Genomic DNA, 25,602 nt, shown 5'->3' with positions numbered 1-25,602 from the left:
GTAGCCTTGCCCAACTGGCCCACACCCAACATGGTTCTTACTGTTGAGTGTTACAACCCAGCCACACCTAATCCACACCTTGATACAGCTCTCATGTAGCCCAGTGGGAGTGGAAACCTAGCCCAACCTGTGCTACACCCACTCTGACACGAGCACCAGTGGATGCTGGAGTCTGTTGGCTTGTTTTCTAGTGGAGAGTGTTGACTTCTGATTGTTGATTTATAACAGTTCCTCCGTATATTCTGCATGCCCAGGCCCTTATATACATGACTCCCAACTATTTTTCTACCATGCTGAGTTGTTTTGATAAATTTTTACTTTAAAAATTGTTCATTTATTTTATTTAAAACACATGGAGAGGAGAAACAAGAGATCTCCCTTTCACTTATTTATTGTCTGTCAGGAGTGAGTAACTTTTGTTTCCCTGCCAACAGATATTTGGATATTTATAGCATCACTTGTGGGCCATGCAAAATTATCAACTTAAAAATTAGCTTGCTAGAGACTAATTTTGATTCCTGTCTTTGGTAACATTGGTAGGACCAGACCAAATGATTTCACAAGCCTTATGTAGTCCATGGGCACATATTCCCTAACCCTGCCAGTGTCCAGAACATATGGGTCTGGGCCAGCTGAAGTCAGGAGCTGAGAGTTCCACCTGAGTCCTCCATATGGGTGACTGGGACCCAAGTACTCGAGCCATTCATCACCTGCTACTTGCCTCCCAGGGCACATGCTATTAAGAAGCTAGAATGTGAAACAGAACCAGGGCTCAAGCCCAAGTAATCCAGCATAGAGTGCAGGCATGCCAAAAGGCATCCTAACTGCTAAGCCAAATGCCTATCCCAATTTATTCTTTATGAAGTTATTTCTGGTGTTGTGGCATAGAAGTTAAAACTGCCACCTGCAAGGTTGGCATCACATTTAGTTGCTAGTTTATGTCTGGGTGCTCCACCTCTCATATAGCTCTCCGCAAATGGCCTGGGAAATAATTGTTTGGGCCCCTGTCATCCATTTGAGAGACCCAGAGGCAGCTCATGGGTCTTGGCTCCTACCTGGCCCAGCTCTGACTTTTATAAAAGATGTGTGTACATGTATTTATTTTTCAAATAAAAATGCTTTTTTATTTGAAAGTCTGCAGCCATGACTTTCAAATAGATATTTTTTAAAATGAAAATAAAATTTCTCTGAGGGGAAGGTGATTTGCACAACTGTTAAGCCCCTGCTTGGAATGCCTGCATCTCACTTGGGAGTGCCTAGGTTGCATTCCTGACTTCTGTGCATCCAGTTCAGGGTTCTGCTAATGCCCAGTGTGGGAGGCAGCGCGTGGTGGCTCCAATAAACTGGCCCTACTGCCCATACGGGAGACTTGGACTAAGTTCTCAGCTCCTGGCATCAGTTCTGGCATAGCCCTAGCTATTGCTAGCGTTTACATAGTGAAATGAACAAAATCTCTCTCTCTCTCCTTTTCAAATAAAATGAAAATAAATAAGCTTTAAATGAAAATAAATTTAAAATGGTAAAGTATAAATGCTTCCTTGGCAAAAATCAGGACATAGTATAAGAGAACTAACGTTGGAGCTCGCCTGCATAACCTCAGATTTGGTTTGCTATATAACTTTAGGCAAACCAGTTAACTTTTCTGTGTGTTGGAAATATTTTCAAAATCAAAGATTTCATATGCTTTTACAATAGTCCTTAGTGCATAGTAAGTATATAACAAAAGTCATTTTAATATAGAAATTATTTTGAAAGTATGGTTTCTTTACTGCATAGGAAATTTTCAGGATGGGAAGATAATTTTAAAAACACTTGTCTTATTGAGATAATTCCTGGCTAAATACTACTTTGATAGACATTTGTGTGGGCCTTTACCTATTTAAAAAAGAGAGAGAAAGAAATTGTTTATTTTACTTGAAAGAGTTAGAGAGAGAGAAGAAAATACAAAGAGGTATTCCATCCACCTGTTCACTCCCCAAATGGCTGCAACAGCTAGAGGTGGGCCAGCCTGAAGCTGGGAACCAGGAGCTGCTTCTGCATCTCCCATGCGGGCATAGGAGACCAGGGCCTTGAGCCTTTCTCCACTGCTTTCCCAGGTCATTAGCAGGGAGATGGGTTGGAAGTGGAGCAAATGATTTTTTAAGTTGTTGATATTCCTCGTATGTTAGTATCATAAGTTCTTCTGTCCACTTAGATTGCTTATGACACCTTTGCAAAGAAAACGTGACCAAGTTTCTCTTGGTTTCTTTCAGATAGATTCCTAGAATGAGAATTCCTGGGTCAAAGGGTGTGAAAATGATCCTCTGTGGCTATACGGTGTACCTTACAACAGAGTCCTCTGAGTCACTCTCCTTGCTTGTCATTCTGGTGGCTTGTGACTCGGTGACTTACAGTCTAAGAATCCAGCGTCCACTTGCTGCTCCCTGTCTTCACCCTACCTCAGCATCACCCTGTTCTCACCTCCTCCAGTCATACTCTGCTCTCCCTTTCCAGGCCGTCCTGTTATAACCAGACCATTGAATAAAACAAAATAATCTCCCCTTGTGTCTGCGCAAAACCCTTCAGTGCCTTTCTGTTACCCTTAGGCTGAAGGTCAAGGTGTTTATTACAGTGCAAAAGATCCAGGTCATCTCTCCCTGAGCTCAGGCCAAACAGCTTCCCTATTTCCAGGGATTTACTTCTGCTGACCTCCAGACCTTTGCATATGTGTTTCCTGAGTCTAACTATTTTTCTGTGTTTCTCTTCCTCCAGCTTAACTGGTTAATTCAAATTCTTCGAGATATTAGTTTAACTGTAATTTTTTTTCTGACCAGACATTTTCTCCCCACCTTTCAAATCAGCTGTGACTATCAATTTATCTGAGAACACCTTTTTTCTTGGTAATAATTAGTATAGTTATAATCACAGTGAGTTATGTTAATAATTAATTAAAATCTCTTCCCTCAAAAAGGTCATTCCAGGGTTGTTTTTCATTATGAACAGAGTACTAATGGACATTTAGAGGTTTGTATTGTGAAGAAACAAAAGGCTTTTTTAAAAAAGATGTATTTATTTTTTATTGGGAAGGAGGATTCACAGAGAGAAGGAGAGACAGAGATTTTCCATCTGCTGGTTCATTCCCCAAGTGGCTGCAACAACCAGAGCTGAGCCAATCTAAAGCCAGGAGCTTCCTGGTCTTCCATGTGGTTGCAGGGTCCCAAAGCTTTGGGCCATCCTTACTTCTTTCCCAGGCCAGAAACAGGGAGCTGGATGGGAAGTGGGACAGCTGGGACAAGAACTAATCCATATGGGATCCCGGTTCATGTAAGGTAAGGACTTTAGCCACTGAACCATTGCATGAGGCCCAAATGAAGGCTTTTGATACACGTGACCCAGCTCTGCAGAAAGATGTTTTCCATTTAGACACTTTATCAGAACATGTCTGTGAGCAATACTCAGTGGGTTGAGCCACCACCTACAATGCTGATACTCTATATGAAAGTCAGTTTGAGTCCTAGCTGCTCTGCTTGATTCCAGCTCCCTCTAATGTGCCTGGGAAAGCACCAGAAGATGGCCCAACTGCTTGGATCCCTGCCACTCACATGGGAGACCTAGTTGGAGCTTCAGGGTACTGGCTTCAGCCTGACTCAGTCCTGACTGTCGGTGCTGTGTGGGGAGTGAACCAACGCATACAAGATTCTCCCTGCCATGGCTGAGTACACTGCCAGGTAAAGGCTGTCCAGAGTCGCCAACATCCCTAGCCCACTGCTGTGGCTGCACACCACACGAGGGCAGGCCAGAGGGGCGCTGCTGAGGGCTGTTAAAGCTGCAGAAAACAGTGGGTAAGGATTTCCGTAGAACAGGTCACTGCCTTTGCATGCCTGCCCCATAGCCTTCCCAGCCCTAGCATCTACTGTTTTATTCTGTACTTCTTTGAAATAAACTTTTTAGATTTTACTCCTGAGTAGGAACATGTAATATCTGTGTTCCTTTGCCTGGCTTAACCTCACTTTACATAATATCCTCAGGTTCTACCTGTATTGTTCCGAATTATATGTTTACTTTATATCCAACCATTTCCTAGCTTAGATAGCTTTTTGCTGGTTTTTTACAGATTTTCCAGGTAAATAGGCATACGATCTTAATAAATAATAACTTTTCTCTTGTTGAATCAGTTTCTTGTTTCTGTTTTAGATTTTGGTTGAAAGTTTTCTAGGATGCTTGAAGCAGTAGTGTTAGTGGCATTTTAAAGTGTCCCCTGGTTTATTTTTTGAGGCAGGGGGTGATTATCACGTACATCTTTGAAACCATTTTGAACCAAATTCGTTTGTCAACATGGGTGCTCAGTGCCAGAGTTGCTAGTAATTTGACAAGTAATTATGGCAATAAACCTCAATATCTGTGAGTAGGAAGATAAAGTAATCATCAGATAGCTTGTTTAGAGCTCACACTGCATCCATTGCTTCCTGTTTCTAAGATGATGAAAAGCTAACAAAATGGATAAGTATTTATTTTCCTGCTGTGTCAAATGTTCTAGAATGCCTTTTTATGAGAGTTAAAAAGCAAGCTCAGTTTGTTCACTCCTACCAAGTCCTGAGCTCAATTGAGCCTCTTAGCTCACCCATTTGCTGCTACCTCACCTGCTTCAAAATTAAATGACAGAGCAATAATTGCAAAATTAGGAATAAATCCATTGTAAGAAGTAAATTAACAAAACAACTGTACTGTCCAGAAAGAAATTGTCATTAAAATAAAGTCACAGAAAGAGGACCTTTGGTGGAGCTGCTACCAGCACTGAATGAAAAGGTGCTATTTTGAAATCACTATGGAAATAAAAGGGGCCTGTCATTTCCATTCAGCCCATTCACTGTAATTTTCCCTCGGCTGTAAAAGTTATCACCAGTAACTTTTACATTTTAAGCATGTAGAACTTAGCATGAGGAAAAATGGTGCTCCTTCCTGAGACCAAGTTCTGGGACTGCCATGAAGAGGTGCCTGCTGTAACTGACCTACCCTGGAAGTGCTGCCCCGGTGCACCCCAGGTTGAAAGTGCTGCCCCAGGGGCAGGTGGTGGCTCAGCTAATGGCTTTGGCATTCAGTCATGTCAGCTGGATCAACTTGCACAAAGTGGAAAACTGGCATGGTCTAATGTCTTCAGTCTTACCGTAGAATTTGCAAAAATGACTTAGAAATGACTACAGCTTCCAAGCATCGTGAAGCTTTATTGCCACTTGTGGTTTTTGTTTGTCAACAATAAAATTGTTGTATTGCTATCCTGCTACAGTAATTTCTTAATGCGGTCACTAGTATTACAAGCTGCTATATGTTTATGGTTTACCATCTGCCAAGGCATTCTCAAATATATCAAGGTCTAGGTAGTTCTGTGCCCCAGTAAAGTTCTCCTGCTTCTCAAAGGCAGCTGACAATTGGATGAAGTAGATGAACTAAAATAGTTCACCGACATATGCCCTGTCCTCTCTATCATCCTGTGGTTTTAGAAAAAAAGTAGGGCGGGGCAATTGGATAATCCTGAGCAGTTCAAACAGAAAGGAGGGAAAAGATAAAAACCTTTCTGGGTGGGCATTGCATCCTGCATCCTGCTCAGAGTACCCAGGTTGGAAACCCAGCTCCTCTTTCTTAGCTCGCTGTCTTCTGATGTGTACTATCAGGCTCAAGTACTTGGGCTCCTGCCACCCACATGGATGACTGAAAGGATGAAGTTTAAGGCTCCTGACTTCAGCCTGGCCCAGCCCTGGCTGGTATGGGATTTGGGGACTAAAGATCTTTCTTGATCTCTCTTCCTGTCTCTGCCTTTCAAATAAAATGAAAAGAAGGGTGTTGTTTTAATCTAAAAACTCCTTGAAAGAGGAGTTTGAATACACCTTTTCAAGTACTAATTCAGCTAACTTTTAAAGAGGCACAAATCTGTGAGTGAAGGGGCACGAAGAAGGGTGCCTTGGGTTTACTGAGTATCTGTGTCTAGTATGCACTGTGATCAGTGGTCTTTTCTCCTAAGGGGCTTTCATGTTTTACCAAGGAAGTAGTCAGGGAGATTTCTTAGATACTAGCTTTATGGTATTCATTTGAAATATTCTGATAGCTGCAAATAATAATCATCCCCTTGCTGTTTCAGAAAGTCAGTTCTTACATTAATCCAAGATTTGCAATCTGGATTCCTTGGAGTTGTACTGTTAAGAACAGACCACTGTGGCCACATCATAGAACTTCTCCCAAAGCTTTTCTGATCAACCCTCTTCTCTGGCATCCTTTGCCTTTTCCTGGATGTCTATGGCACAGAATTTCACATTTAATTTCCAGGGTGCCTCAAGTTCTCTATTGCCCTAGTGAAGGCTGTACCTCTTTCCAAATACATACTGGGGTCCAACACGATAGCCTAGGCGAGGCTAAAGTCCTTGCCGCAAACCCACCAGGATCCCATATGGTCACCAGTTCTAATCCCGGCAGCCCCTCTTCCCATCCAGTTCGCTGCTTGTGGCCTGGGAACACAGTCGAGGATGGCCCAAAAGCCTTGGGACCCTGTTACCTGCATGGGAGACCCGGAAGAAGCTCCAGGATCCTATCTTCAGATTGGCTCAGCTCCAGACATTGTAGCCACTTAGGAAGTGAACCATTGGATGGAAGGACTTACTTTCTGTTTCTCCTCCTCTCTGTGTATCTGCCTTTCCGATAAAAATTATAAAATAAATCTTTAAAATAAATAGATTCTGAACTCGAGAATATCATATAGTTCTTTTATGTATCAACAAACCTGAGAACAATACTAAGTATTATTTGCTTCAAAAATGATTCTGAAATAAATGAGTTGATGAGGAAATGAACATCTCTTAAACTGTCATTGTCCACTTAATAACTAAGAAAATTTTTAAAAGACAATTTTTGTGGGCCCCAATGTGATGGCTCAATGGCTAAATCCTCACCTTACAAGTGTTGGGATCCCATATGGCTTTGGTTTGAGTCTCAGCAGCTCCACTTCCATCCAGTTACCTGCCTGTGGCCTGGGAAAAAGGTAGAGAATGGCCCAACTCCTTGGGACCCTGCTCCTGTGTGGGAGACCCAGAAGCAGCTCCAAGCTCGTGACTTCAGATCAGATCAGCTCCAGGCATTGTGACCATTTGGGGAGTGAATCAGCAATTGGAAGATCTTTCTCTCTGTCTTTCCTCTCTGATCCTCCTTTCCCATAAAAATAAATAAATCTTTTATTTTAAAAAAAAAAGATAATTTTTGTTTCATTTCTTTCCACTTAAAATAATACTTTTCAAACTTGTGATTCCAGGGTCCTTTTTATACTTAAAAATTGAGTATTCCAATGAGCTTTTGTTGGTGTAGATGAGTGTCTAGTGATTCCATATTAGAAATAAAAATGGAAGCTGGCATGATATGGCAGGTTAGGTCGCAACCTATAATACCAGCATCCCCTATGAACGCCAGTGTAAACTGAGTCCAAACTGCTGTCCTTCCAATTCTGCTCTCTGCTAGTGTACCAGGAAAAGCAGAAGATGGCCGCAGTATTTGGGCTCCTGCGACCCATGTGGGAGACCCAAATGAAGCTCCTGGCTTTGGCCTAGCACAGCCTTAAATGTTATGGCCATTTAGGAAGTGAAACAGCGGGTGCAAGGTTTTCTCTCTCTCTCTAACTGCTTTTCAAATAAATAATAAATTTTAAAAAAAGAGCAAACTTGGTTGGGTTTTAGGTGTACCTTTCAAGATACCTCTTCCACTCTTGGAGTAACTTGTGTCAGTGTGCCTGGGTCAAAGTCCTAGTTCCATTACACTTGCCTACTGAGGTACCCTGGCGTGCAACAGTAACGCCTCAAATACCTGGGGCCCTGCTACCCATGTGGGGGACTCCCATTTACTTCCCAGCTCCCACCGTTGCCAGCATTTTGGAGAGTAAACTGGCAGATAAGTGATCTCGTTCTCTGTCTCTTGCTTTTTCTTTGCCTTTTTGAATAAATAAAATAATATTTAAAAGATCAAAATGGAGATGTTTTAATACAAAAGAAACTAACCCTGTATTCTACCAGTTGTCAACAGTGACATCAACACAAGTTGTATAGCCCCTGGAAAACTGCACCGTGTGCTTGGGACAGAATGAGAGCAGAAAAAACAAATACTGTCTAAGTATTTTATGAACATAGTTTTGACCTCATACAGCCCCTGAAAGGGTCTGTTGATAACCTAAATATTCTACTGGATTACTAAATCAGTGTTTCATAATTTAAACCATTATGCATTTGAGAAATGCAGAGAGACAAAGCTACTATCCAGTGATTCATACCCCAGATGCCCCTAATGATGAGGCTGTGGGGTGTCCAGAGCCAGGAGCCACAAATGTAACCCAGGTCTCCCACATGGGTGACAGGAGCCCCATTGCCTGAGCCATCCACACAGCCTCCCAGGGTTCCAGGCTTCAGACTAGCCCTGTGATGCAATGTGGGACACAGGCATCCTAACCAGAGGCTTAGCCACATGCTTGCCCCCTCAGTTGTGTTTAATATTTAATCATGACTAGAGTGAGTATTTTAACTAGTTCTAACTCTACAAAAATAAGAAATAAAATTTTACTTACTAAATGTTAGTTAATTTTCTTGGTTGAAATCGATCTTTAAAACAATACTTGGGAACTGTTCATGACACATTGAAAGTTGCCTTTTTTCTCTTGTATTTCAGTTCCTCAGTTTGAAACTTCATGTAGCTACGTAGATGCCACCCTTGAAGAGTTTCTAACCTGGAACTGTGACCAGGCTAGTAATTCTGGACCATTTAAGGACTATGATCATTCCAAATTCTGGGCCTATGCTGACTATAAGTATTTTGTCAATCTATTTGAAGACAAGACAGATGTTTTCCAGGTAAGTCAATATACTCCTTTTAACCTTGGTAAGAATTTGTTCTTGAGAAAAGTTTGCAAGTTAGATTCTCCCGGTGCCTTCTGCCTTCACTAGCCTTTGCTTATGTAAGTAGTCCACTTACATAAGAGGTCTACAGTGTCTTACCCACATAAGGCAAGTTAGTGCCTGTGCTCTTTTCCTGCCACCAAACTTCCCACTCGCCCCTCCTTCGCCTTTAGCAGTGCCTGAGCTGGTTTGGAGTACATTAGAAGTGTGGCTGAGGTAGATGTCATTTTCTGCTGCCCTGCATAGGAGCTCTGGTTCTGTAGATGAGGCAGGCAGAGATGCAGGGCTGCGTGCAGAAGGAAGTTGTCCCTAGGCTGTCTGGGCCAACATTGCCATCTGTCCTGCGCTGGGGCCTTGACGCAGCTGTTGGATCTGGTGGGTCACCTCCTGAGGCAGGGAATGCTAGGCCTCTGGCATGTGGTGTGCAAAAGCCTCACCATGGTGTGTCGGTGACCGGCAGGAGGAGAAAGGTGGAGATTTTTTGCCACCATGCTCACAGAACCAACCACAGACTTGGCTGATTGCCAAATCCTCCTTTAAGTATTTTTCATTTTGTTGTCTTTAACCTCAAACTGCCACAGTAGGATGATTTTGCAGATTCCTTGCGGTGGCTTACACGTGGGGCAAGAATGGAAAGGAAAATGTTTGGGTAACTTTTTGCCCCTTTTAGAATGAGGTCCCATAGTCCTTTGTCCTGCCCTAAGCACGGGCATGGAGAATAGTCTCTGATGCTGGTGAGGCAGCCTCACCCGAGCTCACAGTTCTTTGTTCCCAGAGAAGCTTGCCCTCTGGCCTGTGTTTTTGACTTTGAGTCAAGGTATATATGATGGTGGGTACACAGCAATTTTAATATAGCTGCCAATATTTTGTAGCTTCCCTCTATTGAATTTTTTTATGTTTGCTTAATTTTTTATTTGTTAAAAAGGTGTTAACTCACATCCAAGAAGGAAATGTGTTGGTTTTGCACACATTAGTAAATGCTTCCAAATCCAAACTCTACCTCAAATGCATTGTTTTCTCACTGTTTATCTTGGTTTTGGAGAACCATTTCCTCACCAAGTTAATTGTGAGCCCATTTTTAACCCCTGGGACTTTGCCAGTTCAGAGTTCACTACTAGAGTATTAGTTAGATTGTTTACATCCCTACCTGTGATATAGATTAGTTTGTACTCTTTTGCTTTATGTTTCAGGCAAAAAAAAAAATTATGTGATAGTAATATATTGCTCAAGCTATATCAATATTTATACTTACCACTTTGTAAATAATTTAGAAGCTGTAAAGTAGCACTGTGACCTAGTAATTACCCTTATTTTAAGAAAATTAGAGGCACAAAGAAGTTCTGTAAATATTTTCCCATGATTATACCACTGAGTGTAACCCAGGTGGTCTGCCCAGATCCACGGGTGCCACTGCTGCAGAGCTTCGAGTTGTAAAGTGCCCCCAGAGTCCATGTTCCTGCAGACCTGCAGGCACACTGCAGGCTGGACCAGGGGCTGCCTTCTCTGCTGGGTCTAGGTTCATTGCACCTCACATGCAGCTCTCATTTGACCCCATCAGTTGATCTGTCCCATCTGAGCCGTGGCAGCACTGGGCTTCAAGACATGTGACCTGTTCATCAAGAGTGTTTATAAAATACAACCTTTTGGCAATGTGTAGAATTATAACTAAGCTCTTATCAAGTCTCCTGTTTTCAGTCGAATAAGTTATCAGCTCACATTAGGCAATTAATTCTGCTCTGAACAACCAAGGTCGTGAAGATTGTATCATATCTTATTTAGAGTTTTTCTGAGCATCAAGTCTTGTTACATCACAGGAGCCTATGTTCTGGTTTACCTTTTACCATTAACATTCCTTTAGTCACCAAATCTGACTGTGAACTGTTGCAGCCTTTTGCATGTGTTATAACATGGTGAGTAGCTAAATGCTACATGTGATACATTTTGAAGTTAAAATAAAAGGCATCATATTTAACATAAATAACATTTTTAAGAGGGAAGCATCTTTACAGCAGTGGATTGTTGAACATTTCACAAAGCTGACTGAGGAAGACAGCTCAGTTCTCATACTGCTTCTCCTTTCAAGCTGTTGCAGTTTGGTCTATTTAAAGACTAGGAAGAACATCGTGCCTCACACACACTTGCAGCTGCAATACAGGGAAGTACTTTACAGTCTTTTTGTATAAATGTGATTTTTTTTTACACCACACCAGTTTTAACAGGGGTACTTTCTGTATCAGTTTTACTTTCTGTTTTTAAAACACTGGATTTTTATTCCCTTCGAGTTTCTGTTAAGGTGTAAAATACTATCTAAACTGCTGTCCTTTATGTTAGAGTAATTTATTCGAAAGGCTGAGGAACAGAGAGGGAAAGACAGAGATCTTCCATCTGCTGGTTGACTGCACAGATGGCTGCCAAGACCAGGGCTCAGCCAGGCTGAAGTCAGGAGTCAGGAGCTTTATCTGGGTTTCCCGGATGGGTGGTAGGGGCCCAGGTACTTGGACCATCGTTGTTGCTTTCTTGGCACCTTATCAAGGAGCTGCAGAGGAAATGTAGTTGGGGCTGAAAGCAGTACTTTGGTACAGGATGTAGGCATTGCGAGCATTGGCTTAACCCACTGGACCTTAATGCCAACTCTCAGATTCATGTATTTCGATATGAAAGCTTCCAGAATAATTTTTATTCTGTTAAAAACATTTTCTGATGTCCCTTGTAACTTACTTTTTACCTTCCTCATTAGTTAAAGATGTTTGATTTTCAAGTACTAAAGTATTTTCTAGCCAGCTTTCAATTATTGATTTCTGGTTTAATCCCATTGTGTTCATGTTTTATTTAATTTCAGTCTTTTTATATTCATTGAAACATATTTTATGGCCCAGAATATAGATACTCTTGATAAATATTTCCTGTACACTTGAAAGCAACGTGTATTCTGTTGGGCAGTGGAGTGAATAAATGTCAGCTGAGCCAAGTTGGTTGTATCTCCTTTCTCCGCCTCCCGCTTTTTTTCTGTGTGTCCGCATTGATTCTCTGTGTATTTTCTGCCCATTATTTAGAGAAAGGTATTGAAGTCCTCCAATAAGAATAATGTTTTTTTTTTCCTCGAACTGGTTTGGTCTGTTTCCTCTTCTCTCTTTCTCTTTCTTTCCCTCTTTCCCTCCCTCCCTGTCTCTCTGTTTAGACATGCATTTATTACAAAGGCAGAGAGGCAGGGAGAGACAGAGATCTTCCATCAGCTGGTTCGCTCTGCAAATGGGCACTAGAGCTAGATCTGGGCCAGGCTAAAGCCAACAGGCAGAAACCTCCGCTGGCCTCCCACTTGGGTGGCAGTGACTAAAGCAATCAGACCATCCTCTGCTGCTTTCCCAGGCACATTAGCAGGACACTGGATGAGAAGCAAAGTAGTCAGGACTTACGCTAGCCTTCTGATATGGAATACTGGTGTGCAAGTGGTGGCTTAATATTGCTGTGCCACAATGCTGGCCATATGCATTTGTAAGTGGTTATTATTTAGAATTATGATGTCCTTTTGGTGAATTGTCCTCTTATTGTGGTCCAAGAACTGTAAGCCAGGTGCTTGCCACAGGATCTTCCTGTTCTGGTATTTGTTTTGTCTGAGATCTACACTGTTTAATTTGTCTTTGATTCGTTAAATGAGGAGGTACTATATGATTCCATTACTTTAAAATTCTAGAACTTGGGCCCCTGTGTGGTGGCCTAATAGCTAAAGTCCTTATCTTGCATGTGCCAGGATCCCATAAGGGAACCAGTTCAAATCCCATCAGCCTCGCTTCCCATCTCGTTCCCTGCTTGTGGCCTGGAAGAGCAGTTGAGGACAGCCCAAAGCGTTTGGACTCTGCACCCACGTGGGAGACCTGGAGGAGGCTCCTGGCTCCTGGCTTCAGATTGATTGGGCTCTGGCCGTTCTGGCCATTTGGGGAGTGAATCATCAGATGAAGAATCTTCCTCTCTGTCTCTCCTCCTCTATATATATCTGCCTTTCCAATAAAAATAAATAAAAACTGTTTTAAAAATATGGAACTTGGAAATTAATTCATGGTACAGAAAGTAGAGCAGCTGACTGAGTATGAGTGTATAGGGAGAAGATGTTTCTTAGGAACATTGGGAAATGTGGATATGATTACAATGGTGGCCATATCTCTTGTAATAGTAGCTTCATGGATGTACATATTCTTATTTAAATGCTCCTCAGTCTGCACACCTTAAATACAGGCTGCTTTCTGCACATCAGTTATACCCACTAAAGCTGTTTACAAAGAGAAGAGCAGTGGAGGGCATTTGCTCTCGTGGTGGGCAAGTGCTTGGGATGCCCACATCCTGTGTCAGAGTGCCTGGCTTCAGGTCCTGGCTCTGCTTCTGATCCAGCTGCCTACTAGTGTTACCTTGGGAGGCAGCAGGTGATGGTTCAAGGGCTTGGGACCTTGCCACCGACACGGGAAGCCCAGATTGAATTCCTGGCTTCTGGCTTCAGCTTGGCCCAACCCCAGCTGTTACAAGCATCTGTGGAGTGAATCAGTGAATGGAAAATTTCTTTCTACCTCTTTCTTTCTCTGTCTCTTTGCCTTTCAGATAAATGAAATTGATAAAGAAAAAATTTTAGACTCTGTTGTTTAGGGCAGGAGTGAGGAACATCATGCCTGGTATGGTGCTGCCAAAGCAACCACAGGCATGACTTGAAATTCAATTAATTTATAGCAGGTTAATTTTCAAGTTCCTAATTTTGTTTGGCTGTATGCTATGATTCTGCAAATGGTCCTTGGCAGAAAAATTATTACCACCCCCTACTCATTCATATTCAGCCTCAGCTAGGAAACCTTTTCAGCCACCTGTACCCATGTCCATTTGTTCCTGGCTTCATTCCTGTAAGCTTTCTTGGGATTGTTATTTCAGTGTCGCCTGGTACAAAATGCTTGTGTATTGTTCCTTTAATGATATCATAACTTCTTTGAGCCATGTTTCATCATTTGTTATCCCCCAAAACTACTAAAATCATTCTGAATATATAACAGATGTTTGAGTGATTGTGAAAGTGTATTCCCCCTGGTCTTAGCATTTCTTATTTGGTATTTCTTTGGTCTTTAGAACCCTTCAGAGACTGTTCTGACTTAAATCCTTGGCTTCACTATCGCTAGATTTTCTGTGGATTTAAGTTCATCAAAAATTCATCAATCTTGATACGGAATTCTTAGATCCACTAGTTTTTACTTTCATCTTCTGCTTGAATTTTCTGTTAACTCTATTCTTCAACAAATTACATTCAGCAGCTGATAAGTATGTAATACAAGGGTACTTTACGTGTTGTATGGAAAGTACAATTAAAACTTAAGGGTATTTTGGTGTAAGAAATCTTGAAATTCATGCATAGTTTTTTTTTAATACACAATTCCATGAGTTATTTGAAGACTGCTCATATTCAAACACACTGGCAAAATGTGGAATGTTAATATTTGTGTATTTGTGGACAAATGCTAGTGAATATACTGCCATGTTGCAGATATTGAAACATATCTGTTAGCTTTAAAGATGGCCTAAGATTATGATTTTGGCACTTAGCTAATTTCCAAGTGTGGCCAATAAAATTAATCAATACATTATATCATTTACTTTGAAAATTTCCCTTTCTACTTGCCAAGGAGTATATGAATCTGTAACAGTACCACATAGAATTTCTTTTGTCTCTACTCATTAGTAAAAATGACATTTTTTTACCTTTTTCAGTTTTCAGTAAGGATCACTGGAGTGGCAGTGGATGATGGGTTGAATTCTTGGGTTCCTGTCACTTATGAAAGTTCCAAGCTCTTGGCATTGGCCTGGCCCAGCCCTGGTTGTTACAGGAATTTGGGGAGGGAGTCAGGAAATACACAACTGAGATATACATACATATATATATGTATATATACATATATGTATATACACATATCCCTGCAGACCTCCTTCTCTGTCACTCTCCCTTTCAAATAAATATAACTTTTCAAAAGAAAGAATAAACATGTGGTAAATTGCATTTCCCCCCAGGAACAACCCTCAGGTAGATTCCACTTTATGTTGAGTTTCAGGTACCTCCTGAGTATGTGGATGGAGCCTTGTTAAGTCTCCAGGATGCAGAAACACAAAATGCAGTAGATTAAAGTGTGGAATTTTTTTTATGTTTACCACAATAAGAGTGTGTTTGGTAATGATTAAAGGGGTCTGAGGACTGCCAATACTTTCTGGTGAGGCATATTAGAATATCAGAATGTGAGTGTTGGGGCCAGTGTTACAGTCCAGTGCGTTAAGCCTGTGACACCTATGGACACCTGCATCCCATCTGAGCACCAGTTTGAGTCCCACTTCCCATCTAGTTCCATGCTAATGCACCTGAGAAAGCAGCAGAACATGACCTAGTGCTTGTGCCTCTCCACCAACATGGGAGACTCAGAAGAAGCTTCTGACTCCCAGTCCTGGTCGGACCCAATCCTGGCCATTGAGGCCACTTGGAAGTGAACCAGTGGATGTAAGTGTAAGTGTCCATCTGTGTGTGTGTGTGTGTGTGTGTGTGTGTGTGTGTGTGTGTGTGTAACTCTGCCTATAAAATAAATAAGTTTTTTGTTTTGTTTTTTGTTTGTTTGTTTTTTAGAAAAGAATATAGCTAGTTATCTGGCCCCATCTTTGGGTGGAGAGTGAATTACCTCTTTTCTCATTATGTGCCTAAGATAATTTTCCTACCAAAAAAAAAAAAAAAAGACTAACTTAAAGGGCTTTTTTCCTTAAAAAGGAACTGGCACTGTAGCATGCTGGCATCCTGTATGGATGCCTGAAATTTAGTCCTGGCTAGTACATTTTCAATACAGCTCCCTGCTAATGTGTTTGGGAAAGCAGCAGAAGATGGCCCAAGTGCTTAGGTCCTGCACTGATGTGGGAGAACTGGCTGAAACTCTTGGCTGCTGGTTTCAGCCCGGCTCAGCCAAGCCCAGCCCAGCCCTGGCCACTGTGGCTGTGTGTGAAGTGAGCCTGGTGTATGGAAAATCTCTTTCACTTTTTTTTTCACTCTTTTTGTAACTATTTCAAACAAATAAATAAACTCACACATACAAGGGAGGAAATCATACATATAGGACACAAACCAACACCTATATGAGATCCCAGCATTACATCTTAACCCGCTGAGCCACAGCACTGACCCTGTAACTAGCATTTTAACAACTAGGCCGAACAGCGGTGCTTTGGAATCTGTCGTTTTAAATAGGTACCCCAGTCCAGGAGAAGGCTTTATTAAATGTAATCATTGTAGTACACAGAATTACTGAGCTGTTTCTGCCTCTGAGTAGCTGCACTGCTCAGAGGAAATATGGCCTTGTGACTTCTCAAGATGGCAGATCCAGAGATCTTAAAACAGCACTCACTGAGCCCACAGTGTCTGAGACACCCTCTCCTGGATGTCTGCATAGTCATGTCTGGTGTTTGTTGTCTGTCTCCAGCCTGTGTAAAGTGTAAGCTCCATCTGGGTGGGCTTTTTTGTCTGTTTTGTTCATTGACTCATCCCAAGCTTCTAGAACAGTTCCTGGCACATTTCAAGTAGTCAGTAAATATTTGGTGAATGACTACTATTACGGAGCCTATTTGAATGTGTTAGTGGTTAAAAGGATTTCTTGGACCACTTTGGAAACTTTACCTCCTCCATCTGTAACATGTTCTATAAGAGAAAATCCCCAGTACCCAGAAGCAGATGTTCAAGTGGAAATGTTCAACACTGCCACATGGCAGTCGGTTGGTTCTTGATGGACTCGTTCTGTTTTGAAACAGGAGGTGATATGGTCCGACTTTGGGTTTCCTGGAAGAAATGGACAGGAAAGTACCTTGTGGATCGGCTCACTGGGAGCCCACACACCCTGCCATCTCGACTCCTATGGTTGCAATTTAGTATTCCAGGTACAAGGAAGGTAATGTGAATGCACACCTGGAGGAGGTGTAAGGGAAGAACTGGGAGGGGAGAGAGCACGGCCCTGCCCGCAGCCTGTGTCCTCACAGCCCTGCCTCCTGACCAGGGCAGCCCGTTAGCTGCTGGTTCTGTTGACTCCTTTGTGAGAGGGCAGCTATGGAAATGGTGGTTTCCTTGTGAATCTCAGTTATGGCCAAGATCATCTCCAGAAAGCTAATCCTGCAGCAGGGGGATTCCAGCTCCAGTTCAACAAGAGAGCTTTCTGCCTAGCTATTTTTATACAAAATATACATTTAGGGGCCAGCGTTATGGCATTAGTGGATCAAGCCGCTACCTGTAATGCTGGCATACCATGTGGGTGTCAGTTCAAATGCTGGCTGCTCCATTTATAGGGCAAATAGCATTGTGGCCACTCCCTTGAGGAAGCACTGCTGCAGTGCAGGGAGGGGGCAGGGCAGCTCTGGACTACAGCTGACCATGAGGCTCGGGATTGGCACTGGCACCGATTCTCTCGGCCACCACCCTAAAAATGAAATTTGACTGACGAGCTCTTTGGAGTCCCTCTAAACCTAAAATGTTAATACACTGAGCTAATGCAGAACTATCTTGGGGTGCAAAATTACTAATCACTAATGTTACAAGCTTTTGTTACTGTACCAGGTAAAACTCTTTTTCTCCTAGTCATGCTTGAACAGCCTAGCCAGGGGTTCATGCATTCTTGCCAAGCAGGGATGCTGTTTTCTTGGCCAAGCTACAGTTTCACAGGTTGGTTGGGATGGTACCTCATCTAAGATGGAGCCCAGCTCAACATGGCGTCCCTAATGTTAGACCTGATATTTCACTACTGAATACTGGAACCACTTCTGAACCACCTCCAAACCAGGTACCATGGGATAGAGCAGCTTGAATTTCTCACTGCTTTGAGATGAGACAAACAAGTTTTGACCTTGCATTATGTTTAAGGTAAAGCCATATAAATTGAAAGACTGCTTTCTAGTCCCAGAATGAGTGTTTAAAAGTTGAAGCATTTCACTAGTCCTTCCAAGCCTTCACATCTCCAAGAGAATGAGGCTTTAGTGTAAATTTCTTAGTTTGAAAACAACAGGTCCTGCTTCTCAGTTCAGAAAGGACTTGGCATTTCCCATAACTGCAGAGGGCCACGGAGGGCTTGGGGACTCTTGTTCTCAGAGGAAGGGGTGTTTTGCTTTTGTTTCTCTAGTTCTCTCTTTTTTCTCTCCCATTTTTGTTTATTTATTTGAAAGGGCAGGGCAGCAGAGCAAAGGAAAAGGAGACAAGAGAGGAAGAGCTGTGTTTTCCAGAAGCAGTTTTACTCCCTAAATGCCCACAAGAGCCAGGGCTGGGCCAGGCTGAAGCCAGGAACCAGGATCCCGGTCTTCCACGAGGCTGACAGAGATCCCAGAACTTGTCTGTCCTCTGCCATCTTGCAGGGTGTGCCTCGGCAGGGAACTGGGATGTTAATAGACCAGGGACCTGGACCCAGGCTCTTTTGATCCAGGATGTGTGCCTGCCAAGTGGTGCCAAACACCTGTGCATCTATAAATTTCTATCTGTCTGTATCTCTTCTTTTTTTTTTTTGATCAATTTATTTCTATTGGAAAGACAGATTTACAGAGAGAATGAGAAACAGAAAGGGAAGAATCTTCCATCTGCTGGTTCACTCTCCAAGTGACCAAAGTGACTGGAGCTGAGCCAATCTACAGCCAGAAGGCAGAAGCTTCTTCCAAGCTTCCCATGCAGGTTCAGGGTCCCAAGTCCTTGGGTTTATCCTCTGCCACTTTCCCAGGCCACAGCAGAGTATCAGATCAAAAGTGGAACAGCTGGAACATGAACCACTGCCCAGATGGGATGCTGGTGCTTACAGGTGGAGGATTAGCCTGTTGAACCGTGATGCTGGCCCCGTTTGTATCTCTTATACATTGCTCATTTAGCTTCATGTATCCTTCCTTTATCATGAAGCATATTGTATCTAGTGTTTTATGAGTTAAGATCTATTACCTCCACTAAAGATTAAAAAAAATAAGTGATTGGATTTTCTCCTTTTGAAAATTCATGTTGCTTTTAGTTACATGGCATTATTTAGGGTTGGTTGGTTGGTTTGAAAGGCAGAGTGAGCAATCAAGAGATCAAGCTTGCCTCTGCTTGTTCACACTCCAATGGCTACAACAGTTAGGATTGGGTTAGGTCAAAAGGCTGGGAGCCTGAAACTTCACCTGGGTCTCCCTTGTGAGTGGCAGGAATGCAGGCACTTGCCATCATCTGTTACCTCCCAGGACGCATTAGTGGGGAGCTGGATCAGAAGTGGAGCAGCTGGGACTGGAACCAGGCTCTCCCATATTTTATACAGAGCACCCCAGGCACTACAGTACCAGCTTTGTTAATGCATTTCTTCTGTTTAATGGATTGACTTAACAGATAATTAATTCGTGGAATTAATCACGTGGATGAGAAGTCTGAAAACTCCAGTATGGAAGGCTGGGGTTTGCTCAGACTGACCTGTGCTTGCATATTCGAAAGAGGAAAGAGTTTGGGTAGCTCCATAGCAGGGATGAAGATTTCTGAGGAGCAAGACTGACCTGTGACAAGAAAAAGTCATCTTCCAGACAAGATATTGGCCCAGCAGTGAAAAGAGCTGCGCTAGGGGGCTTGCAGTGTTGAGGTGTCTGCAGGGGCAATCCAGAACTGAGTGGGTCAGGTGACCATTGATGGCACCTGCATTTGCTTCTGCATTGAATTTAAATGAGTAAAAACAAAACAGCCACTTAGCTGCTGCTGCATTCACATGTTGTCTCAAGTGCAGGATACTAACTGGTATCCTCTTCTCATTTTTACTTAGGAAAAGATGGCATCTCTTCCCTCCTGAAGATACTCCTTTCCTTTATCCAACAAGAATCCCTTACGAAGAATCCAGTGTGTTCAGCAAGGTCAATGTCGTCAACCCGGATTTAAACCGTTTTCCTCAGTTCCAGAAAGCCCAAAGACATGTGGTTACGCTGAGCCCAGGACAGGTAACAGGGCTTCCAAACATGGGTGCCCCCGCAGCTGTGGCTCACTTGCCTTCCATGCCATGGAGCCCCTCGCGGCCCTCTTCATGAGGATAGTTTCCTTTCCTGGCTGGAGGTTTTCAGACACACACACCTCTCTTCACAGGTCCCTGCTGGGAAATGGGAGGAGGGAACATGGGCAGATGGGCTTTGGAGAAGCAAATGAGCCCACAAGCCATTTCATTCAAGTTAAGACAAAGTGTCCAGACAGGGGTGCTGGAGCACCTCTGGAACGCTGCTTCTTGGTTGTTATTTTTTTCAACTGCAGTGCTGGGTGAAGTACATCAGGGTAGTGTCCAACACAGCAGAAGGAGCTAAGGATGGTTTACTTTTAAGCAAGAATGGATGTGACTGTCATGATTAATGTTTCTGACACATTGACAAGAGTGTTGTCCATTTTCCACAGTGGCTATACCATTTTTTATATCCCCACCAACAATGTGTGAGTTTGTTCATATTCTTCCAGCACTTCTCATTTTGCTTTTTTTTTCATTTTTTTAAATTATTATTTTCATTTTATGATATAGTTCCATAGACCTTGGGATTTCCCCTATCCCCTCCCCACAAATCCTCTCCCCAAACACTGAGTTCTCCCATACCATTAAAACAGCATAGTTCCTCATAATAAATAGTCGTAAGTCCATCATTACAGGCAAGGACAATGGCAAAGTCCAGCATCCCATTGTCAAGACACATCCAACAGTTTCACTGGGAGCCCATCCTTGATCCAAAAGTAGGGATGCGCTCTGTACCATATCCTCACATCTGGACTTGTCAGTCTCAACTACACAGTCACTGTAAATCCCTCCCAGGTGAAAAGCCACAACAAAATCAACAGAAAGAAAAACAGAAATTTACAATGCCATGAGGTGAAACAACACGCCACTATTCTGAATATGATAGTCTCCATTACACAGTTACTATACATCCCCTTAAATAAAAACTCACAAAACAAAATCAACAGGAAGAAAAAAAAGAAATTTTCAATGCCATGAAGTTAAATAACATGCTACTGGATGACTAATGTGTCGCTGAAGTAATGAAAAAGAAAATCAAGAACCTTCTTGAAGAAAATGATGCTACTGTATGTTCTATGAGTCATTAAAGAATTTAATGAGAAAAAGAACTGTTTTGAAGAAATGAAAGTAAAAACAAAGACATCAAAATCCATGAGATAGAGTTTCCTCTGATTTCTGGTTTAAGAGAGAGTGTACACTTGCTCTTATCCACTGGTTCACTCCCCAAATGCCTTCAACAGCTGGGGTAGGCTAAGAGTGAATCCAGGAGGCACTAACTCAATCCAGGTCTCCCATGTGCATGGCAGGAACTCACTTGAATCGTCCCCCTCCTAATGACCTCCTAGCCAGGATCCATTACGTTAGTAGGAAGCCTAATTTAGGAGCCAGAGATAAGTAGGACATCCTGATGTGTCTTCCAGAAAAGAAAAAGAAAATTTATTTAAAATGCAGATTTTTACTTAGAAGGAGAGACAGAGAAGGGGCTCTCCATTTGCTGATTTGCTCACAAAGTGACCACAGTGGCCAAAGCTGAGCCAATCTGAAGTCAGGAATCTGGAGCTTCTTCCTGGCTTCCCAGTTGAGTGCAATGGTGCACGGCCTTGGATCATCTGCTGCTTTCCCAGGCCATAAACAGGGAGCTAGGTTGGAAGTGGAGCAGCCAGAACTCAAACCAGTGCCCATATGGGTTGCTAGTGCCTGTAGGCAGAGGATTAGCCCCTGTGCCACCATGTCAGCCCAAAGTGTCTTAATCACCAGGCCAAATGCCTGCCCCTACTGTTCTTTTTTATCCTCACCCTTGTAACCATTCAAGTTGGAGGTGTATTGGTTGCAAGTGGTTTTCTTTTCTGTCATTACTAACCCAGTGTGAATGAAAGGTTTTATCTATTCTATCAGTTTGTTTTTGCATCCTGTCTAATCTTTAATTCTGTTCTTTCTCATACCACTTTACTGAAACTATGATTGGACATTCATGAACTTTCTAATGACTTAATCTAGTGGCCATGTTAGTGCCCCATTCTCCCAAAAGGAATTCTCTTCCACTCCCAGACCTGCCTGGTTCAGAACTAAGTGCCAGGCTGTTGCTAAATACAAAGCCCAGAGGCTTCATCTCATCTCCAAATCGGCTGCACTCATTTATATAGGAAATCTTCTGAATCTGGATGCCTGCCTTTGCCCATTTCTTGTCTTTGCCCACTTCCTGTTTAGATATTAGCACTCAGTGATTGGATCATTACAAGGCTCACCCTGAGTGCCCTTACTTTAAGCATCCCCTGCTTGGTTCCTCCGAGACGTCCAATATCCACAGGATGAAGACTCTACCGTCCTCCCGCCTTGTCTCCTGCTGCTTCCTCTGCAGTGGTGAGACTGACCTACTTGATATCGCTCAACAGCCGCATATCAGTTGCCTCTCCATCCTTTCCCAGGAGTCTCTAAGTTGCTCCTGACCTAGTTCATGCCCACTTTGTTACCTCCAAAGTTGGCAAGCATCCCATGTCCACTCATTTACCACTTTTCCACATTTTACCTTCTTACTGGCAGGAGTTCAAACTGGGAAGGGGAACAGAAACCATGTCTTAGATTTTTAGCAATGCCCTTTCTTGGAATATACATATACAACTACTTTCTAGTGGAAATAAAGAAAAAGGACCTCAAAATCTTGCACTGAGATCTAGATGCAGAGGGAGGGCCTGAGATTAAGGAGAGCAGAGAAGCAAGCTTATGCTTGGGAAAAGATAAATTTGTCAGTAAGAAAGGAGTAGAGGCCAACACAGGGGGTAGCACACTAATCCTCCACTCTGGTATTGGCATCCCATATGGATACCAGTGCGTGTCTGACTGCTACACTTTCGATCCAACTCTCTGCCTATGGCTCAAGTCCTTGGACCCCTTCAACCACATGGGAAACGTGGAAGAAGCCCCAGGTTCCCAGCTTCAGATCCGCTCAGGTCTGGCTGTTGCAGCTATTTGGAAAACAAACCAGTAGATAAAAGACCTCTCTGTGTCTCTCCCTTTCTCCCTCCTTCTCTGTATAAAATCTGCATTTAAAATTAAAAATAAATAAATGATTTTTAAAAAGGAAAAAGGAGTGGAATTTTTTTTGCCTTCCTTTTTTTTTCTTTTCTTTTTTAAAAGAACTTTTTTTCTCTCTTTCAAACAATAACTAAGAGAGTTGGATTTCTTCCATTTATTGGTTCACTCTCAAAATAGCCACAAAAAGCAGGGTTGGGCCAGGCTGAGCCAAAGCTAGAACCCTGGAGTTCCATCCAGTTCTCCTACTTGGTTGCTAGAGGCCCAAGCACTTGGGCCATCTGGGAGCTGTGTTGGAAATGGAGCAGCCTGGACTCAAACCATGTGGGATGCCAGTGTCCCTAATGACAGCTTAACCCGCCACACACAGTCCCAGCCCCTTTGCTTGTGTTTTCTTTAGCTGTAGTATGGTGAGTTCATTTGTATTCTTTGTTTTCCTGGCAGCTTCAGTGAGGCTCCAATACTGACAGAAGCTTGAAATGTCCTGTTCTTGTGATAACCAGTTTTTTTGTTTGTTTGTTTTGGTTTTCAGGTTCTGTTTGTTCCTAGACACTGGTGGCATTATGTGGAATCCATTGATCCTGTCACTGTCAGTATAAACTCATGGATTGAGCTGGTACATTTTCCTGTTGTTTTTTAAAATCAGTGTAGCCTCTGCTTTGAAGGTTCACAGAGTCTGCCTGTACAACTTGTAAAGCAGTCCAGTATTACTTTGTTTTGCTGTACTGTAATTCCGCATTCTAGCCTCTGTTGATGGATGGATGTGCAAGTTGGAAATAGGAATGTTAGCTATGAGTAACTCCCTTTGTGTTAAGAACACATGATAGGTCCTGATGCTGGCATCACCCTCTCCCTTGGTGACTGCTGTTAGGAATATTGTGTGGAGCTTGGCTGGATCTGCCATATATGTTCCAGGTGCCAGCCCACCTCCCGCCATTTGGGCTGGATATGTCTGCTTCTTGGTCAGGGTCCTCCTCCCTAATTGCAGAATATTCACTCTTGGCTGGTCCGTCTCCTCAAGGCAGTCATTTGGTGCAAGTTTTCTGCCTCATCCATGCCAGTGGCCTTTCCCTCTAGTGTGCTGGGCTTGCTTACTAACTGCCTGCTCTATTGGACAAGTACAATAGCTGCCCGTCTTGCTCAAGTCTGTCTCTTCAGCCCAAGGCCTTAATTGCATCTGAGCTCTTGTTGGCCAGCAGCTTGGATTGCACCTGCACCCTGTACCAGCAGTCCTCCCAGGCACTGTAAGGCTCCAGCTTGGTTTCCAATTTTTATCATTTCATTTTACCCTTTCTGTGAATATAATGTTAGAGAAGTAAAAGTGCTTATATTTATATGTATGTATGTAAATACATCTTTACATTCTTATTTAGTCTCTTCTTACGTAGAAAATAATAAATGATAGTGTTATGTATTTCACTCTCTTTTATCAGTATCTTGCATTTGACTATGTAATAGTAGAATCTGCACTTTTTTCCCAATAGCAGCATACTGCTCCATGAGATGGGGACTCTGCTGTTAGTCCCTAGTGCCCATGTGGATGGATGTTTTGGTTGTTCCTAGTCTGCCGCCACCACAGGCAGCATCAGTGACTAACTTTGTGCATATGTTGTTTTGTTTTTGTTAAGGTCATCTTTGGACTCATTCTTAAAAATGAGTACTTGTATGTTTAGCTTTCTTAGATCTTGCCTAATTCAACTTTATTGTCACTATATGGCTCTTCCTGCTTGATTGTCACTGAATTGTTTAGCATGTGCATTAATAGTAGTTGAGTGTGCTTGTTTCTTCAAGGACCTCACCAACAGAACAAGTTATTGAACTTCATTGTTTTGAGGTTTCGAGTCATAGAAAGATTATTCTCTTTTCTGTGCCTTAAGGCATTCACTTATATGTATTTTCTTGTAGTCTTTGGGTTGCTTGTGATGTTTTGTTTGTATGTAGGCCTTCATTGGAAGGTTTTCATTGTGTGCGGTGTGAGAGTGGTATTGCTGGTCTATAGAGGGTACTTTGCTCAGGTTTAGAGACAATACCAACATATTTTCCATGGCTGTGTCAGAGTGGACTTCCATCATTAGATTGCATGTCTGACTTCATGAGTTTCTTTGTTTTAAGTTTCCTGGGAGGTTAAGCATATTCATATATATATATTTTTTAAGATTTATTTATTTTTATTACAAAGTCAGATATACAGAGAGGAGGAGAAACAGAGAGCAAGATCTTCCGTCCAATGATTCACTTCCCAAGTGAGCGCAACAGCCAATGCTATGCTGATCTGAAGCTAGGATCCTGGAACTTCTTCCGAGTATCCCACACGGGTGCAGGGTCCCAAAGCTTTGGGCCGTCCTTGACTGCTTTCCCAGGCTACAAACAGGGAGCTGGATGGGAAGTGGAGCTGCCAGGATTAGAACCGGCGCCCATATGGGATCCCGGTGCGTTCAAGGCAAGGACTTTAGCCACTAGGCCACGCCCCTGGGCCCCATATTCACATATATTTATTAGTCAAGTGATTCTCTTTTCCAAAGTGCTTGTCTTAATTTATTTTGTTCATCAAAAAATTAATTCATTTGTCTCATTAGATTTGTACAGATTATTTATATAATCTGATGTTAATCTTTATTAAATGATATATTTTACAGACTTTTTTTTCCTTTTTGGTGTTT

The 25,602-nt window shown here is 42.5% G+C and overlaps 1 protein-coding gene across 3 annotated transcripts in view; it reads left to right on the top strand.

The window, feature by feature from the left end:
- HSPBAP1 (HSPB1 associated protein 1) overlaps nt 1-25,602 on the top strand; it is an 88,157-nt gene that overhangs the window by 17,870 nt on the left and 44,685 nt on the right. For all 3 annotated transcript variants that reach the window (XM_041002969.1, XM_041002971.1, XM_041002970.1), the window contains exons 3-6: nt 8,671-8,852; nt 16,698-16,834; nt 19,688-19,859; nt 23,475-23,558. In XM_041002969.1, the coding sequence (XP_040858903.1) occupies nt 8,671-8,852; nt 16,698-16,834; nt 19,688-19,859; nt 23,475-23,558 (575 nt within the window). The remainder of the gene's footprint in view (nt 1-8,670; nt 8,853-16,697; nt 16,835-19,687; nt 19,860-23,474; nt 23,559-25,602) is intronic.

The sequence above is a fragment of the Ochotona curzoniae genome, unplaced genomic scaffold (genome assembly GCF_017591425.1).
Source record: "Ochotona curzoniae isolate NIBS_2020 unplaced genomic scaffold, NIBS_Ocur_1.0 scaffold_2587, whole genome shotgun sequence".
Taxonomy (NCBI): domain Eukaryota; kingdom Metazoa; phylum Chordata; class Mammalia; order Lagomorpha; family Ochotonidae; genus Ochotona; species Ochotona curzoniae.
Note: the sequence above shows the minus strand (reverse complement) of the source record. Positions and strands in the feature narration are given on the sequence as shown.